The sequence below is a fragment of the Saccostrea cucullata genome, unplaced genomic scaffold (assembly GCF_032062105.1).
Source record: "Saccostrea cucullata isolate Sc308-1 unplaced genomic scaffold, CSIRO_AGI_Scuc_v1 ctg97, whole genome shotgun sequence".
Classification (NCBI taxonomy): Eukaryota; Metazoa; Mollusca; class Bivalvia; order Ostreida; family Ostreidae; genus Saccostrea; species Saccostrea cuccullata.
This window is the reverse complement of record NW_026928978.1, coordinates 298,271-318,791: the sequence shown is the minus strand read 5'-3', so window position 1 is coordinate 318,791 and position 20,521 is coordinate 298,271. Positions and strand designations below refer to the sequence as shown.

General features: G+C 32.9%; 2 protein-coding genes across 5 annotated transcripts in view; both read left to right on the top strand.

The window, feature by feature from the left end:
• The first annotated feature begins 1,325 nt into the window (after window positions 1–1,325).
• On the top strand, window positions 1,326–12,995 carry LOC134279505 (bone morphogenetic protein receptor type-1B-like). Its single transcript, XM_062761916.1, has 13 exons — window positions 1,326–1,343; window positions 2,636–2,697; window positions 4,759–4,817; window positions 6,270–6,442; window positions 6,844–6,964; window positions 7,860–7,968; window positions 8,226–8,358; window positions 8,643–8,835; window positions 9,053–9,244; window positions 9,926–10,031; window positions 10,405–10,580; window positions 10,925–11,061; window positions 11,256–12,995. The coding sequence occupies exons 1-13, from the start codon at window positions 1,326–1,328 to the stop codon at window positions 11,436–11,438; spliced, it is 1,662 nt and encodes a 553-aa protein (XP_062617900.1). The 3' UTR covers window positions 11,439–12,995.
• Window positions 12,996–19,284: 6,289 nt separating this feature from the next.
• The window catches only part of LOC134279499 (calcium-dependent protein kinase C-like), a 55,794-nt gene continuing 54,557 nt past the window's right edge, over window positions 19,285–20,521 (top strand). For 2 of the 4 annotated variants that reach the window (XM_062761910.1, XM_062761909.1), the window contains exons 1-2: window positions 19,285–19,487; window positions 19,643–19,674. In XM_062761910.1, the coding sequence (XP_062617894.1) occupies window positions 19,336–19,487; window positions 19,643–19,674 (184 nt within the window). In that variant the 5' untranslated portion in view covers window positions 19,285–19,335. The remainder of the gene's footprint in view (window positions 19,488–19,642; window positions 19,675–20,521) is intronic. The other 2 variants (XM_062761907.1, XM_062761908.1) reach the window with 2 other exon arrangements.

Below are 20,521 nucleotides of genomic sequence, written 5' to 3'. Positions count from 1 at the left end.
TATATAACAAGTGCATAAATGCAGCTTAATAGACTCTCACAATATTCAGTGTAAAAATGCTGAGACAGTATAAACACTTGTTATTTCATATTCTACAAGTGTCTGATATTTCACAGTAGAACTTGCAAAGATTTTTGATAGAGATTTGTAAATGTGATAATTCTGACATAATATCACTTAAGGATAACTTTTAAACATGGGATTTGAATTTTTTTTTTGTACAGCAACACACTGATGTACAACACACCTAAAAGTTGTTTTCGATACTACATTATTGTTACAATTGTTTACTTTTCATGTACCATGCTGAGTACATAACTTATTAAGTAAGCATGATAACTCAATCCACAGCAGATCACTCAAAGTTGTGATACTACATTATTGTACAACTTTTCATATACTACGTTATTTTTTCTGAATGTTTTTTTTTTTGTATCTGTATATTATATTTTTTAATTTAAAAAAGTTAAAGATTGGATTTTTAAGCAAAAATATCAAGAGAGGTAAATCAGTGCTTGTCTGAATATCTAAGCTTAAGAGAAAGGGAGGTAATTTTTTTTTATTGTGAATCCTTGTCCAGAGCATATGCTTTCTCCCCTTGGTCCAATGTGGCTAATACTTCTCTCACAGAGTGCCACTGGTCAATGGATGTGTAGTGACCTTGAACAAAGTTTCTAGGCCAAGAGTCAAGGTTAAAACCCCTTTCAGCTACTTTACATTTTTATGTTCATTGCTGAAAGTGGGACCCTTTGAGATGGCCACCATCTCAATGATATCTAATTTTAGTTTGAAAATTGCTAGAAAAGATAAAGTGATCTCATTGTAACATTATTATTTTTTAGTGTTTTAGATTATAAATAAATATAACAATATGCAAAATCTAAATTCTTTTATATTTTCTCTCCTTTGATTTACATAGCAGGCCTTGCAGTTTTTAGCTCATATGAGATTTTCTGATCACCTGTTGTCCGTCGTCCATCCGTCTGACTGTCCATTCATCTGTAAACTTTTCACATTTTCAGCTTATTCTTGAGAACCATTGGGCCAATTTTGACCAAACTTAGTACAAAACATCCTTGGGTAGTGGGAGTTTAAATTATAAAAATAAAGTCCCCTTCCGAGGGGAAATTGTCAAGAATATACAAAAATAGGGTGGGGTCATAAAAAAATCTTCTCAAGAACCACTGGGCCAGAAAAGCTAAAACTTCTGTGGAAGCATCCTGGGGTAGTGTTACTAGTGTAGATTCTAAATTGCTTGGATCATGACCCCTGGGGATTGGGAAAGGTCAAGATAGGTATTAGGGGGAAATCTGTTTAATAACATAATGGCCAAAGTTACTCAGGTGAGTGATGTGGCCCATGGGCTTCTTGCTTATCTAATTTAGTTTTATCTTTGTATGCAACACTTTTTCCTTCTTTTAGTTGTTACTGAGGTTCTAAGTAATTTAAGTTTTTTTATGAAATATTTTTCCTTGTCAAGTTCTATAAGCATGTTCTACTTCATACACAAGTAGTATATGAAGATTTTCTAGATGTTTCATATTTTTTCAATTTTTCTTGAAAAGCATAACTGATGTACATGTAATTGTAAAAACTGTGTTTGTCCCTTGTGATACATGATTAATTTATGTCAGTTTGAATTTATCATATATATTAAAATACACTATTATACAGTCTGTTTGTCATGGAATTAAACTTGTTGAGTTTTTATTCCACCTCTATAATTGAAGATTTGGGGGCATATTTTGATAAACTGTCTGTCTGTTTATGTGTCTCCAAATTTACTAATTTTTACTACCCATGGCCATTCCTTTTGAACTTTTTTTAACCTTTAAGTTAGACTTTGACCTACTTTGGTAAAAAAAAATGATGTGAATGATTAGTGCTAGGGCTTTCATATTTCAAATGTGTATTCCTTGTAATGAAACTTCTCTTTTTACCCCAAACAAAGGAAGTTTTAGGGATATATAGGAATCACATTGTCTGTGAATGTAATTTTGTCTAGGCTCTAACTTTGATATATGGAAACATTGGAAGCTTATACTTGTTATAGAGCTTGCTTGTAATGACCCGACAGTGAGTCCTGATCTGACACAAGGTCATTCCTGCAAGTTCAAGGTCACTGGCCTAAAAGTATGAAATTTTTGTCTGGGTCATAACTTTGTAGAAAGAATCACTGGAAGCTCAAACCTGGTACAGGGATTGCTTATGACCCAAAAATGTGTCATGATCTTATCCAGTCATTCCATTTAGTTCAAGGTTACTAGTAGAAAAAAGGTATGACATAACTTGACTTTGTAATGGAGAGTCAGTGGAAGCTCATACTCGGTACAGATATTGCTTATGATCAAAGAATATGCCTTGACCTTTATCCAAGGTCATTTTGGCGATTTCAAGGTCACTGGTAGAAAAAAGAAAAAAAATGTCTCGGCTAAAACTTTATTTGGAAAAGAATTGGTACAGGTATTGTTTTTGAAATAAGGAAAGTTCTTATTTTAATCCAGTGTCAATGCAGCAAGTTCAAAGTTACAGGCAGAATAGTGTAAAATTATTTTTTTAAGACTTTAACTTAACAATGTAGAAATACTAGGAGCTCGTACTTGATACAAAGATTGCTCATTGGAACCTGATACAGGTACTGTTTATGAACCTAAGGAGTGTCATGACTTTAATTCGAAGTCAAATAGCAAGTGAAAGGTTGGTGGTATAAGAATTAAAAATTATGACAAGCCTTTATTATCTGATGGAGAAATATCTGTACGTATGCACGATGATTCACTTAAAGTTTACTAATGATCAAAGTATATGTGAATTTTGACTAGTCTCAGTCTTTTTGGCAAGAAATTGAAATGAAATGGCAAATTGAAAAAAAAAATTCATTTTGGACCAATCCCGATCAAAATAAAACCATAATGAATAAAATAACAATTTATTGCCTTCTTTATTGTCCCCCGCTTTAGCGAAAGCGAGGGGACATTAAATCTCATTCGTCTGTCCGTCCGTCACAAAAACTTTAACCTTGCCCATTATTTTTGATTTAGTGGAGCTATGACTTTCATATTTCACTTGTGTGTCCCTTGTGAGAAGACCTTTCTTTGGGTACCACCATATTTGACCTTTTGACCTAGACCTTGGAGTTTGACCCACTTTTACACAAAAAATCCAAACTTTTACTTTGGCCATATCTTTTGAATAGTAGAAACTAGGAATTTCATATTTCACATATGCATTTTTTGTGTCAAGGCCTTTCATTGGATACCAACAATTTTGACCTTTTAACCTTGACCTTAGAGACCTATGAAAAAACTTTTACCTTGACCATAACTTTTGAACGGAAAGGGCTAGGGCTATCGTACTTCACATATGTAATCCTTGTGAAAAGACCTTTCATTGGATACCAAGAACTTTGACCCTTTGACCTTGACCATGGAGATTGACCTAATTTTCAAAAACTTTGACCATGGCCACAACTTTTGAACGGTAGATACTACATGTAGGACTTCATATTTTTGCACATATGTATTTTTTGTCGCAAGACCTTTCATTGGATACCAACAACTTTGACCTTTTGACCTTGGAGATTTCCGTACTTATGAAAAAACTTTAACCTTGACCATATCTTTTGAATGGTAGAAACTAGGACTTACATATTTCACATATGTATTTTTTGTGGCAAGGCCTTTCATTGGATACCAACCATTCTGACATTTTGACTTTGACCTTGGAGATTTCCGTACTTTTGAAAAAAAAAGTTTAACCTTGACCATAACATTTGAACGGTAAGGGCTAAGGCTTTCGTACTTCACATATGTAATCCTTATGAGAAGACCTTTCATTGGATACCAAGAACTTTGACCCTTTGACCTTGACCTTGGAGATTGACTTACTTTTCCAAAACTTTTACCTTGGCCATAACTATTGAACGGTTAAGGTTAGGGTTTTCATCCTTCACATATGTATTACTTGTGACCTTTTTAAAGAAATCAACAACTCAGATCCTTTCACCTTGGAGTTTGACCTACCTTTCAAAAATGTATCCTTGGCCATAACTTTCTTTTGAACAGGGGGGTGGGATTTTGTATTTCACAATCGTATTTCTTGTCTGAAAACCCTACTTTGGGTAATATCAAATATATTTCATTTGAATTAAGAAATGTTAAATCTTTGTTATGTTGCCATACGAGGTCATCTGTGTTTCACAAACACATCTTGTTCCTTATATTGAGAAGAGATAGGACTTTCATATTTGACATGTGCATTACCTGTGACAAGATATTTCCGAGCATGCTATGAATTCTTACCCCTTGACCTTGACCTTCACAATTGACCTTATTTTTTTTTAAAAATCAAATTAAGTGATAATTTCTAAATAAATGACATAATTGATAGGGTGTTCATATTAGACACGTACAATGTGTCATAAAAATTGACATCTCATCCACAAAGACACCGAAAGCGGGGGACCACAATTCTTTGAATTTCCTTGTTTTTTTTAATGTTTACTTATTATTTACTATTTCTTTTTATTTTTCATAGATTTTTCATTATTACACACAAACTTTAAAATATAGTTTTTATATTTTCAGAAAATATATTTTTGATTTCATCCTCATGAAAATATAATTTGAATTTTTACTAATTTGTTTGTTTCTGTGTTTATTTTTTCATAGATTTTTTATTAAACCACCCGGTCGTTTACCACTCTCAGGAACCATGTTTACCTGCACCTCTTAAAAAAAATAAGAGGGTGTAAAAAAGAACAGCGAGGGTCAAGGTTGTTGTGACGTTAACATTTATCTTTGTAAACTTATCTTTATGTAAGTTTATTTATTGAGAACTTTTAGAAAAATACACAACATATGAATATAATTTAAATAGTTTGTAGGGGTAGAATAATCTACATTTATTCGGCATGTTGTTAAAAAGATGTGTAAACAAAGATCTGATATGGATAATTTGAAAAGAACAGGTCTGGTACAATCACTAGATTTAGCTACGTAGCTTGATTTACCTACTTAGCTTTCTTTACCTACCTGAGGTAGCTTTATTTAGCTACCAAATCAATTTATTTCTATAAAAAAGCATTTTTCTCAGGATGTGCAAAAAATCTCATTTTGATGTAGTGATCATTTTCAACTTTGAACTCATCTGAAAACAATTCATGAAAAAATCACTCTTGAAGAAATGTTTTTTTCTGCGCTATTCCAATCAAAGTTCTGAAAGTTTTGGGGCTATGTATGACAGTTAGAACAGTTACTACTTGAATGAAATCACAAAGAAGTCCAGTTCTGGTTAACATGATAATATTAATAGGTCGGTAATTATTCAGCACAATGTGAAGTAATCATACTCAGCCATGCCTCACCGCACACAATAGAAAGGACAGTTATCCAAACAATGGAATTTCATGTTTTGCTCTAAATTGTCCAAACACAGCAATGTATAAACTATCTCTGCTTTGAAGTGTTTTTTAAAACCTCCCTAGTATAAATATAAATATTAAAAGTCATTTAATTGCAACTTTTTGTCTCTTTCTAATAAAGAGAAAAAATTTGAAAAGTTGCATTGAAATAGCTAAATAAAGCTACCTGAGGTAGGTAAATAAAGCTACGTAGGTATTTCTACCTACATAGCTAAATCTAGTGATTGTACTGGACCTGAAGAAGAAACAGAAGTAATGTAATTCTGTATTAACTTAATATATAGCATATGATGACATTATCACTTCCTGACCTTACAAGATAATGTAGTTAGAATATTATCTGTGTCTCTTGGGGCAGACCCATCTAGTTATTGGGGTGCAAAAACACAAAATTCATGAAAGATAGTTAGAATAATCAAACTAAAGTTAGCATAGTTTAAATTTTTCTCTGTATAAACTCGTACCACAGTTAGAATATGTCCCATATAATTGCAATGTAGCAAATTAGAGTGGAGCCAAAAATATTTGAACATTGGGAGATGCATAAAAAAAAACAAACAAATAAACGATAACAAAATTTGTTTGATATTGTGAATGTTTTTAAACCTAAAAAGTATTCCAGAAAAAAGGTGAAAATTCAGTTTATTTTCATACAGTGTTATCTCATTTTGAATTTTTTTCCCATGTAATTGTTCGTCATAAAAGCTCTAAGAGTTATCGCTTGTGTATATGTTTTTGAGAACTTTCTTTATTCATCAACAGTTATTTCAATACTGGTCAAGCTGGTAACACATAATGTAGCATAAGTTTAAAAAATTAGTACATGTTTTGTATGGTGTTTCATTAGGTTCCGGTGAACTGAAGTGCCGATGTTCTCCTTGCCATCCCAATGCGGTGAATGACACATGCATCGCCAAGTTTCAGTGCTTTACAGGACTAAGGAAGGTGGTAGAGAATGGAGAAACAATAGAAATCATAAGTATGGGGTGCATGTCAGAGGAGGAAAACAGCATACTCCAGGTAAACTAAAACTTATAGTGTTAGTGAGAATTTATGAGAGTATTAAAGTCTCATGTCATTGCAAAACAAGATTTTAAAATCATAATTATGTTTCTTTGGTGCTATATGTATTATTGATCTCCTAAATGCAATGTAGGAACAACACATACATGACATCATAATCATATAGTCTGTACCAGTCTTGGTGAGAAAAAAAAATGTTTGTTTTGTCGTTATAAACTTTTTAATGCATTGACTTCTTGATGTGTAAGTTTTTACTCAAGAATAACTTGGAATGTGGAAATAATCTGTCTCCTATTTTTGAAAAAGGGAGCCATGAACAGCTTAAAAAGAAATTAATTAAGAAACCATTAAATTAAAACTTTTTGAAACTAATTATGATTGTTTGGTTATATTTACAGTGTAAAGGCCATCTTGTTCCTCACCGAATTCCCCGGACTGTGGAGTGCTGTAATGATGAAGATTACTGTAATGAATACCTGGACCCTTTCTATGTAGAACATAACAACACACAGAAAGGAGGTAAGAAAGTTAAAAAAAAAGGTCTGAAATGCTATTGACTTTTATGATGTGGATGAGATAATGTACTATAAACCAACTTTTATTCGTGTTTGAGAAATTTTTTTGATGTTCGTAAGCCTCAGCATTGCAAATATTTCTCGCCGCTAACTGATCCTTAAAGTGTCTGTGTCTAATAAAAACAGATCCAAAATGGGCTTGTGCGCAAAAATTAATCATCACGAACTACTTTATTCCTGGTAAATCACGAAATAAAGTCATCACAAATAAAAATTGGTTTACAATACTGTAAACCAACTTTTATTCGCGTGCGAGAAATTTTCGCGAAGTTCACGAGAGCTTCGTCATCGTGAATATTTCTCGCCGCGAACCAGTCCTTATAGTATATTTGTCTATCCAAAAAAAATGCTAAAAGGCTTGATGGCAAAAATTAATCGTCGCGAACTAGTTTATCCCTGATAAATTACGAAATAAAGTCGTCGCGAATAAAAGCTGGTTTACAGTATAAAGTCATAAAAATAGAAAACAAATGTCTATTCAGTTTGTTGCCAACTATGTACTAAAATACAGTGGATTGATCAGTTTGAGACATAGTTGAGCTTTACCAAAGATGTCTGTGAGATTAGTCAACCAAATATACTTCTATTGATGGTCAATAACAAACTTAAACAGTAATGGTGGAGATACATAATGTACCATGTTCTGTTTGTTACATCAATACATGAGTGATGGAATTGTAATTCAAAAACATTTTAATGCTTTTCCAACAATTTATATGTGCAAAGTACTGTAAACATTAAAGTTGATGCTTTAAAAAACTCACATTTACATTTGGACAGTTTGTAAATCTGTTTTTGCTGAGGTTGATATTGAAAATTGTACACTGTTTACTCTGTAGTGACGGATGGACAAGACGATGTGATAAACCTGACACAGTTGGTCCTGATTGTCTCTGTAACCTGCTGTTTCCTCATATTTGTACTCATCGTCTCCCTACTGTATCTGAGGTGAGTATACAAATCAAATTAAAATTTCAAAAAAAACTAGACAGAGCTTAATTTCTTACAGACTTTTTACAAAAGAGATTTATTTTGCTTGATATTAAGGAAGATGCCCTGTTACCTTTCCTGAAAACAATTTAAATTTTATATTCAAAGATTATGAAAATGGAATAAGAACAAAAGAGTTAGTTTTATGCATTCTGTGTATGAAGAAATCTATTAAATCTGTTTTCATTTCTCTGAGAACGTCATTGATTTTACAGACATAAAAGGCGAGACGTGAAGAAGGAGCCATTCATGGGCGACCATGAGGAACATAGTGATTCCTTCATGTGTGACTCAACTAAAGGCCTGATTGACCAGTCCTCTGGGTGTGGATCTGGACCCCCCACTCTGGTACGTTTAAGGGTGGAAATCAATGAAATTTAATATCACAGACAGCTCTAAATCATTTTATTTTTCTCAGACAGGGAAATATGTAGGAATAAAAAAATTCTTCAATTTGGAGTTTAAAATATTTTGTGCAAGAAATTCTTTTTGTTCACTTGCAGACTACTTAAAAAAAATTAAAAGAATGAATAAAATAAATTCTGATTTAAAATTGACAGTGGGAAATAATTTTTACTAATTATACATTGTTTCAGTTCTGAAGTTACACTCTATATTCATTGTTTATGTAGGTCCAGAGGACAATAGCCAGAAACATACATTTGGTTAAGAGCCTGGGTAAAGGGAGGTTTGGGGAGGTCTGGAAAGGATACTGGAGGCAGGAAGAGGTGGCCGTCAAAATCTTCTTCACCACAGAGGAGAGTACATGGGCCAGAGAGACGGAGCTGTATCAGTCCGTGTTACTGAGGCATGATGGGATACTCGGTAAGTTATATTCTTGATTAGATACTAGAGAAAGATGGGTAACAGGCTTATAGATATTTTTTCATCCCTGACATAAGAAAATATGGGTGGTTTACTAGATGCAAATTCAGCCAATGTGTATGCTTATTCTGTTCCTGGAAACAAAAAAGTAAGAGTTGTCTTTTGTTGTCCAAAGACTGAGACGCAAAAATAAAATAATTGTCTCTTGTTGTTACAGGTTACATTGCATCCGACATAAAGGGAACTGGGTCATGGACTCAGCTATTCCTGATCACAGATTACCACGAGTACGGGTCGCTATACGACTACCTACAGACACACGTCCTGGACGTGGAAGATATGCTCAAAATGGCACACACTGCTGCCTGTGGTCTGGGTCACCTACATTCTGAAATATTCGGAACAAAGGGTAAGCATATGAATACAATGAAGCGCATTGAAGTGGTAAAATTCTCCGTTTGGATGAAAAGTTCTGAGTCATGTTTTGAAGGTCAATTATAACATAATGACACGCCCATATTTTTAAAAAAAAGTAATATTCGTCGTAGTTTTAGGACACCCATTCTTCGCGACAAGCATCATGAGTTACACTGAAATGGAGCTTTAAAAAAATTAGAAGAGAGAGTTAGGACTCAGCTGTGTCACAAATTGCAACGAATATGTACATATTTTTGAACTTATCATGTCTATTGAAGTTACCACAACACATGTTTCGGTCGAACACGTGTTTACTTGGTGTATATTTAGATCCTCAATTTGATTGGCTATTATATTTATGGAAAACCTGTTCTACAGGTATTTGAAGAAACAACTTGACCGTTTTATCAATTTCTAAAGAAATGGGCGTGTCATAAGATGACAATAAACACTCTAAATATAGCTCAAAACGTTCCATTCGAACGGAAAATTTTACCACTTCAATGCGCTTCATTGTACAAAGTATTTGAAGAATTTATGTGGAAATTGAGACATTAAATACTTTGTCTTTGGTAAAAAAAATTCTATTGTCAGTAAATAAAATTTCGAGAAAATCTTGCTGAAAATAGTGTTGAACTATGATGAATCTAACATCACATCTACGTTTTCATAGGTAAACCAGCAATGGCCCACAGGGACATCAAACCTAGAAATATTTTGGTGAAGGCAGATGGAAGCTGTTGTATAGCTGACCTAGGACTGGCTGTTAGATATATCAGGTTTGGAAATATTTCTTTGTGATGATTTTTTTTTTCAATTCCAAATATGACAAAAAAACAAAGATAAAAATCTTATTTTGTTTAGCATCCTTTTAAAAAAAAAAAAACATAAACTTTGCACTTATGCAGTTAACACTCTGATTGTCAAAACTGACAGTATTTAATAAAATGTGAGGCCAGTGAGAGGGGAGAAAACTTTCACTATACATTTGTATATCACAATGTTTTAGAAAAAATTACTAAGGGTACAGGTCATCTGATTGAAATTTCTTGCTTGAATTTAAAAAAAAAATTATTACTAACACAGCTTTGTTTAGGCATCTGTTAAATATATTGAAAATTTATATGGACACATATAATGTTATATTTACAGTGAGTCCAATGAGGTTGACCTGCCTTCATCCTCCAGACAAGGAACCAAGCGTTACATGGCACCCGAATTACTGGACAACTCGGTCCGCAGAGAGCACTTTGATGCCTACAAACAAGGAGATATTTATGCCTTTGGATTGGTGTTATGGGAAATAGCAAGAAGATGCATATCTAATGGTATTAATCCTTAGTTTAAAGAATCAAACATGTTTTTTACCTGTTTAATATGATTGAATTAAGGCTCATGAAGTTATTCCTGTAGAGACATGCAAAAATTCTTGCCAATAACTTGGAAAGTTTAATTAGTTACTGTATTATATAGATGATATGGCACAGTTTAACCCATGAATAAATGCAAAGCTTACCCTCATGAAAATAATTTCACATTTAGATTTTTAAGGATTTGAAGGACTTTTATATTGGCATTCATTATATTTTACATTTTCTATGACATTAATGAAAAACATTTCAGAAGAACAATTTTTATTCCCTGATCTGATTTTTGTGTTATTTTCCATTAGGTATAGCTGATGATTATCAGCCCCCGTATTTTGAGACTATTCCTGCCGACTGTGACCCTAGTTATGAGGAACTGAAGAAAGTTGTGTGTGTGGAAAAAATGAGGCCAGGATTTCCCAATAGATGGTCCTCTAATGAGGTAAACACTTCATTACTGTAATCAATTTTTTTCCTGGAGAAAATCAAAACTCAATGTTTCAAAATTCTACCTTTCTTGCTAGTTTTGAATGAAGGTTTATAAATTAAAAGTTCGCCAATATCAAAAAAAAATTTCATGTTCATTTCAAGTACTTGTAACAATATATGTATAATATTTTCCCCCCTTCATTTCAGTATTTAAAGATGATGGCCCGCTTGATGAGGGAGTGCTGGAGTCACAACCCAGGGGCGAGGCTGACTGCCCTGCGCGTGAAAAAGACACTGGGAGGGATGATCCTCCAGCTGAACAAAAGTGTCAAGTTAGACGAGGCGGAAAAAATCACAGAAGTTACAAACATGATCAAAAATAGTGAGTGATGTTGGCATCAAGAAATAAGAACGTCCATGGTTGTCAAGGTGATCTGATGCTGATAAAGCAACCCTTGTTTGCCGGAGAAAAAAAGGCAACATTCTACAAGTGTACGGTGCCCTTTGTTGAAATCCATTGAAAAAAGGGATGAATTTTCTGTGCCATTTATTTGTAAGTGCAGAAGCTAATGCAGCAGTTATCCGGTTTTGAATTGTTGTGAGCAAATATAATTTGCTGTTTGTTTGTTTTGGCAGTCTCTTTCATTTTAGAACAGCTTTGTGACATTTAAGTTACACCATATTGATTGACTTCTAATATTTTTGTAACCATCTTTGTGATATGGCCAGTCTTGCTAACTTTAGTGGTGCTTAAAAGTAGTGAATGCTAGATTTGTAATTTTCATTTTTTAAAAAACAAAATGTTGTTTTTATTAAATGAAAGTGAATGCTTTATAGAAAGTGTACCTCTTAATAGTATTTTAAAAGTTTAAGATACAGAAAATTCATGATGTGTGAATGTATATTCATTGGTGTGTATTTATATTGTATGACTGAGGTCATTATTTTCAAAACACATCTGTACTGCACTATATGTTTTTTTTTCTTCAAACTTGACTGCTTCATTGAAAACTTGCTTGAGAATTTTGTTTTGCATTCCCTTACAACAATGGGCAGCAATTAGTCAGGAGACACCACATCACATTTATCACTGGTGTGGCCTGATAATTATTGTAGATTTATCATATCCACAGAAAACTACAAACTATCGTGGACAGAGGCACCAATTCATTGATGAAATACTCCTGTGTTGAAAATGTGCTGTTATAATGTGCTTGCACAGGTTATTAGTTCAATGGATTATACAGATCATTTTTAAAGCACCAGGTAACACAGACTTTTGTTTTAAGATCGCAAAATTTATGCAGAAATTAAGAAATAATTTCTAGTCACTTAGCCTTTATTTAGAAATCGTGATGTCAAGTTAAAATTATTTTTTTCCTCCCTTCTTACTATTCTGAGATATGAGGAAGAAAGAAAGTATTGTGAACAGATGCATGTGATCTTGTTACTATTTTGAACAAATTTGTGGTTGTGTTTCATATGTTTGTAAAATATTTTCACTTTATATATTTGTATATTCGTTCAAAAATGGAGTGATGTTTTTTATTATGTTTACCATAGTCACCTTTACATAAATTTGTCCTGATGTTTCCCACATACATGTTATTAAAACTTTTTATGATATATTGATTCAGAAATAAATTTAATTGTTAAGGATACTCTTCAAGATCATTTATAAACATTTACAAATTTTTATTGACTTAAAATGGCATCTGCAATATCTTAATGAAATCTCTCTTTTATGGTACATATACTATGAAGTATTATATCAAAACATGAAAAATGAAAAGTGGAAGTTTCACAAATTCCTTTTTTTTTCCCCCATGCATGAAATAATACAATGATGAAATTTTTTTTCAATTTTCACACTATGAAATTTGATGGTTTTGTATAATTTTATTACAGTTTAGATATTGCATGATTCCAATACTTCACTTTTCAGACTTAACAGACGTTTCTTTTTTTTTATTATTATTTGATTCCAGTATTAAGGCCATGCAAAATTAATTCCTTGGTTCTCAGGCCTTTTTTCAAGAAATATGATGAGGGAGGGAGGCATTTTTTTTTAACTTTTTATTGCCCCCAAAACATGATGAGGCAGCTTTTTACATTGTATACAAAGCCTTTTTTTGTTGTTTTTATTTTATTGATTTAGCAATATAAAGGGTCAATGAGGCGCCCTTGGAAGAGATGAGGGAGGGCCTGAGAACCAAGAAATTATTTTTTTTTTGCCTAAGCTACAACTTTTATTCTTGAAGAATAGCTTAGATATCAAGGTCTACTCCATCCCAGTACCCATTCACAACCTTTTTTTCCTAAATTTATTCAAAACCTTAAGATTTTAACTTTTTTTTAATTTGAGAAGGGAGATGTCAGTATTTTGTTGAAAATCAAAATTTTTCATTTAATTTTTTTGTACATTTGAATTACCGGGTATTTTTCTCTCTTCAATTTCCTTGTTTATACATTCTCATCATACCATTTTTACCCATTAACAAAAGAGCTGAAAATGTGCAAAGCACATCTGTAATTTAATAGATCTTATGTATGTGTTTATATTTCATGTATTAAAACTGTTTTGCATGATCTGATAAATTAATTATAACAAAAAAATTATATTCCTTTGTCTTTTATAACTTGTACATTGTATATACATGTGAATATATTTCAAAGGAATTTGCATCAAACTTACATATCTTTTGAAACAACCAATTGTTTTGTGTTGTATCTGTAAATTATCTATAAGTGCTTTATTAGAATATTTTTTGTTTTGTAAATTAGAGTTAGATTTTATTGTTACAATTTTATGTCTATCATTAGTATATAGTATACGTTTTATACTATAATTACCTCACTTGAGCCATGGTTCAATAACTTTTTAATTATTAATGACCTGAAAACTTAATGAACTTGCAAGAGTATTTTTGTATGTATAAGAATTAACAAGTTCTTGCAGTTACATTTTAATCTCAACATCATTTTTACGTTTATTATGTTTGTAAAATTGTACATATATATACCCACCAACAAAAAATGTAGAACATCAAATTTCATGAAAGATACATGTATATGAACACCATTGATAAATATTAGGCATTTTCGAGGAGGGAAGTCGTTTGGATGTGATGGATAAGTGAATGGTAGGCATATAAAGAATATTTCACATAAAACTGTTGCTGAAAGGCATGTAAATATATAAATCTATCATTTTAGTTGTATACAAAGTTTTAGTTTAAATCTCTCTGACATACATGTATATGATATTGTGAAAGTTCCTTTAATTGAATTGGGTCCCACCAAGAATTCATCTGTTTCTTAATTTAATAACATATTGTCACAAATTCTCATTCTCCATTATCATGCTTCATTTTTATGTAGTTTATTTACAATGTTGTATCATTTTAAATGTGATTCTAGCCTTTAGCTGGATTCTAATGGGCCACATTGTATGAAATTGTCATTAAAAAGTTTAAAACTACTTTGAAATATGTTCTTTTCTAAAATATATCTCCCATAGCAATGCAGACCTGGAACTCTGTTACCTATCTTCCTGTTTTAATCAAAATGCAGGAGGTAATCTTTTTTTATAATGTCACAATGATATTTTCAAATCCCATATTCAAAGTTGCTTTGAACATGTTTTTAATCTATCTTGGACATGTTTGCAAACTTTGGAGGGGGAAGGAGAGAGGGGTGGGTAGCATTTATAAATAGGTTTGTCATTTCTAAATGAGAGTTATTTTAGTTCTGGGGGGTTAACAGTTAACCTCTATATCTTAAAAATTAAAGAAATAAAAGTTGCAAAAGTAAATAAAAAGGGAAGAAAATTAATAAGATTTTCCTGTGGTTGGTGTATTTGGCAGGGCATAAGGCACACTGTTTTTGTGTGACAGATAATATTGTGTTGAATGAATGGTATACAATTAATGTGTGATGACATTACATCTAATACTGGTACAAGACCTTGGCTTCAATGGCAATGCAATCAACGTCAGTCTAGAAGTGTATCATCTTCTACTTGTCTACGGGTGTTTTTGGTCAGTGTTACACGGATCATCATTGCTGTTGGATAATTGTGAAAATATTTTTCGTTCGAAATAACTCATTTCCATGCAGGGATCCTCGGCCCTCGGAGATTTTTTTTTTCTAAACTATTCAACACCTTCTTGTTATTTATCCATTACATATTGATACAATAAATCCTTATAGATGCCCACGTAAACACTTATGTCTGTTGTGTCCCATTCAAACTCTCGCGTTTTACGGTGGCTCCGGATCGTGATTTGAATTTATATACTAAATAGGAAAAATGTTACGTATGGTAACATACGGTAGTTGGTTAGAGTGGTTGACTTGTTTAGACAGACTGATAGTCAGGCTTACATAAATATTAAAATACATCTCTAAAGATTGAAAATAACAAAGACAGAACAATTCTTTTCAACGCATTTTCTTGCACATTACCTCTATGTACATTATATACATTTTAAAATGAATGTTCCTACTGGAGTTTGATTATTTTCCCCTTGATGTTCTTTTCAATATCCACCCGCTGTTCCGATCTCATCCCATCAGTCTCTCTTTCCCCTGGAGGAAACAGCTACTCTAATCAGTTGTCCAACGATCCTATGTGCCAAGTTTCATTGAACTCGACCGAGTGGTTATAAACAATGATAAAGCAAAGTTCAATCTGTCTTGTCTTTCCGGTGCAATGTTTTATATAGATTTTATTCATCACAATATAAACCTCAGCTTTTTTTCAAACATATTGCAAGAACCAAGCTGGACTGTCAACAAAAATCTCTATTGCATAAATTGCTGTATTCGACGAACGAAGTCCTATGTTGACAATGTTTCAATGAATCGTAAGCTATGGGGTATCAGCATCACAGATATTATATTTTAACTGCGGTGACACTTATACAATGTATCGATTCTCACAATGTCGATCTATATATTAAATCGTAAACACAGATATTCTGACATTAAAGTGGCAAAATCTTGATATCAAATTGATTTAATGCACAATACGTCAATGGAAATTAACTACTGTTTGTAATCGAGAATGAAAACGTTCAGACTATCAATATGTTGTCTGTGTGAATTGTACAGGACACCTTTTCTTTGAAGTAAATCAACATTTTTGTTCCTGATCTTTTGTGCGTTGTCTGTCGTTGTTGATCTTATTGTTAACTCTTCACACACCTCGCCTTCTTTTTAATTCAGAGCCTCATCAACTTTAAGGAAACTCTAAACACTGTACGCTAAAGAGTTCTATTTGTAGGTTAGTTTTATGCCATTTAGAGTTATCTGCCCTTATAGAAATAAGATAACAAAAATTGATTATTTACAGTTAATTACACAATTTATGTAGGATTAAAATATTCTTGACATTATATTTGATTAAAAATAAGTATAATTTATCTGTTGGAAGCAAACAACAGTGATTTCTGTTTACAAATAGCCCACTGTCAGTGAACATTTTTACTGCAGCAATAAGCCAGGTACCCTGTGTTGAAAATGAACAAAATAGTCTCAATATTCAAACCTTGATTTGATATATTTTTATCCAAGTCAAAAAACATTTTTGTTGGCGTCTAGAGCTTCCATAAGTATAGAAGATTTAAATTAAGAAGCGATCGTGTCCCCTCTCCTATATATATAGCGCTTCTACACAAGGGGTGGGGTGTGGAGGTGGTGATGGTAAAGGTAACGACAAGCCCAATAATTTATATGGAGCATTAAATTATAACAATTTCGATACCTCTGGTTCTTATACATTATCATTATTGTAACTTGGTAAAGCATATAAATATTTATACTTTAAAACCTTTTTGATCCTAACAAGTTAACACGGATTGTTAAATACAGAATGTGTTGCAAAAATGCCTGCAGTTGATATCTTCTTGATGCGCCATTAGGTTAAATCTATATTGATTTGAGAGATCACAATGTCGAAGCACTGGAAACAACACGACATATTGATAGACCACCATATAGACTCTATATACTGAAAATTTGATTAATATGCCCCAAACACTGTGATGCCTATGTTCCTGGATATAGATTACAGACTCAAGCCTGAAAATTATACAGTAATTTGGGTATGTTACAGTTATATACGATATCATACTCTGCTACATACTGTAAATAGTATATAACTCCCCAAAATGATATAAACGGTAAACCTGGAAAAAAAGACATAACATAATACACAGTTGAATTTTGGTATCTCAAAGATTAATATCTCGAATACCATGGATATATCGAAGTGATATGGAAGTCGCAACCAAATATTCCATAAAAATATCTGATATCTCGAATCCTTAGATATATCTCAATTTTTCCCAGCGGACTTATGTTGGAGTTCGAGAGAATGTGATTTGACTGTATATCTAAGGTGACTGTTAATGCCCGAGAGACTCTTGTCTGTAAATTCAAAAATTATTCAGACCTATATAATCTTCCATAATTGAAAACTATTTGTCACGTGAACTAAAAATAATTTTGCCTCAAAATTCAATTTACAAAAAATTGTTAAGCTCGCCATGAGGTGCGGGTACAAGCCTGTTCAAAGCTTAGGTTATGATGTAGGTGGAACAAAAGCAATGATTAATTTTTCCCCAGTTGAATTACTATAGTATCAGTATCAAACATCTGTACATGCATATATAAAATACGATGTTTAGTATAAAATGCAGGCTTTCAAATTAAATTGAAACTGTGACCAAAATCCAGAGTAAGTTTGTGGATCAGGGATCTTCTATCACACAGACACATAGGTTACAATCGACATCACCCCCTCCAACCCAACTCTTACTCTCTTGAGAAAGGATGACCAGGCACAAATAAGGTTTTAAAAACTGCAAGTATTTGTTTTCCACATTCTGAATCATGGTACATGTATATATGCATAAAGATCCATGACATCGATTGATACACATGTATATGTATCTGGAATTGACAGAATCGGGGACCCAGTTTCATGAGACCCAATTCAAGCAGTAGGGGCCCATTTCTTTTGCTAGGTCAAAAAGGGTAACCTTTAAAGAAATACATAAAGTTTCACCAAATATTGATTTTACTCATATCTTGCTCATACACAAGAGTGGATCTCGGAAAGGGAGAGGTTTCCTGCATGAGAGTTCCAAACTTTACCCTTTGTGCAGATTACACCCCCCTCACACACAGTTCCTAAACGATCATGTCGCCTTTCATGTGGTGGAGTTTTCCTCGCAGGTCCCTGGTCCTCCTTAAACATGCCACCGAATGCTAAATTCTCAAACTAATTTGAGTTTTTTTTTATTCTGTTATTTTTGTTCACAAAGAGAACCCAATAAATTCTTTTCTGTAAAAGGTAATTATTTTTCGTTTGGATTAAAATAAAAACTGCAAATTTTACGTACTTTTCACATCTAGTTTAGGAGTTTGTAGACAGCGGCGGATCCGGGAATCTTGGAGGGGGTTGGGGTCGGTGTATGAGTCCATGCACAACCACACAATAAAATGATTTATTAAACCTTATGTATATTTTTGACACAATGGGGGTGGGGGTGGGGGGCTGACCCCCTCTAAATCCGCCAGTGGACTAGATAATTCTTTAAGAAAGGTCATAATAAAATATGGATTTAAACCAATGAAACTGCATCGAGATAATATGAAGAATATTTCATTATCTGGCATAATTTTAGGGGGAAAAAAACCGAGCCACGAGTCAATTTATATGGTTTTAACTCAAAATCATACAAAAAATAGAGGAATGACTCTTTGATCTCCATAAACTCTTCAAAACTTTTGCCCTCGCCCTGTGAGATATTAATTAACTAAAACATGCTAAAGGACATATCAAAATATTTTTTATAATTTTGAACAAACCCAATGTCTGTGATTGAATTTCCTTTTTATTCTTCGGGCAGGTGTTTAAACTTATTTTGCAGTTATATTAGTCAATAAATTCACAGTCACCAGAAAAAAAAATCACAATCAATCACAAAATTTTGCCGCCAAATATATTTAACCCCCCCCCCCCCCTAAAATTGTATGCCTACAACTTGTAGATCCGCGCTTCATACAATCACCTAAAGTGTGTGTATTAAAATATTTTCATCAGTATATTTCATCTAATAAAAATCTTTACGTTGTAAATGTGACAATACATCTTTCTATATTGCGCTTTCCTTTTTTGGAAACTCGCTCATGCATAAAAGAAATAACATTTGTTCAATGTCGTGCGCGGCCCCGCATCAAGCAATCTGACACACAAGTAGTAGAACGCTCAGTCAAAATGGCTGATAACGGGGAAGACGGTGTATCGAAAGGTGTGCACAGGCGTGGAGCTTTAAGGCAGAAAAATGTGCATGAAGTGAAAAACCACAAATTTGTTCCTAGATTTTTTAAGCAGCCGACATTCTGTAGTCACTGCAAGGATTTCATTTGGTACGTGATTTTGTTTGGCACCCATGCTCGTAAATTCGATGCTATTAGTTTTGCGGGAGTATACAATATTACCATAGATGACAACTGCTATTTTTAGAAATATCCAATGTTTTGATCCTTCAAGAGAGTTGATTAGAATCTCTTCTTTATTTTAGGGGCTTTGGGAAGCAAGGTTTTCAGTGCCAAGGTAAGAGATTTTTAGTTATTTATTTTTTTCAAGATTTGGGAAGCTGATGATGAAAGCATGTATCATGTAATCGTTTCTTTCAGTGGTATATTTGGAGAAAACCCTCTAAATATTTATCATAGGAGTTCACAATGTCTAAATACTAACATAGTTTATTACTACTTTCGGAATAGAAAGTAGTAATCATTTAAAAAACATTTTTTTTTCACAACTGCTCAAGTTTTCCAGAAGTGTGTTTTCAAGGGACATAACTCTTCCAGTCTGCCAGAAGCTATCTTTGAGTTAGTGTAATTTAGGGCCCATTACCAAAGATCAGAGAATGCAAGAACACTGCAGACAGTTTGTAGATATTTGATATTGATGCACTTGCAAATTATTTGCATTCTCACACACCCACATAGTTCCTGGAATTCAATTTATCAGGCTTGCAATCACAGAAATTTTAAACGGGGCAATCAAAACCTTAACAAGGATACAACCTAGAAGATTCAATGACAATTGACTGGTTTATTACATAGATATAGAAACCCAACTGTCATTTTGAAACCAACTATAATCATTAAGGGATTCAATATCCTCTAATATGACAATGATATGAATTCAATTAAGTGTCACAGATGTTTTAGTGAGATTTCATGTTTAGTTATTGTATCAGCACAGATGTTATTTTGAGAGATTTTATTTTTAGTGAAGTATGTTGCCAGGCAATCAAACCAGAAAAAATCTTAATCAGGTCCTTAAAATAAAGATTTTTTTCAGTTTATTTATTGATGTACCATATTGTTTTCATTCTGAGAAATGAGAATGGGGGCCTCTTTGAAAATGTCTGTAGGTAAAATTGTGTGTG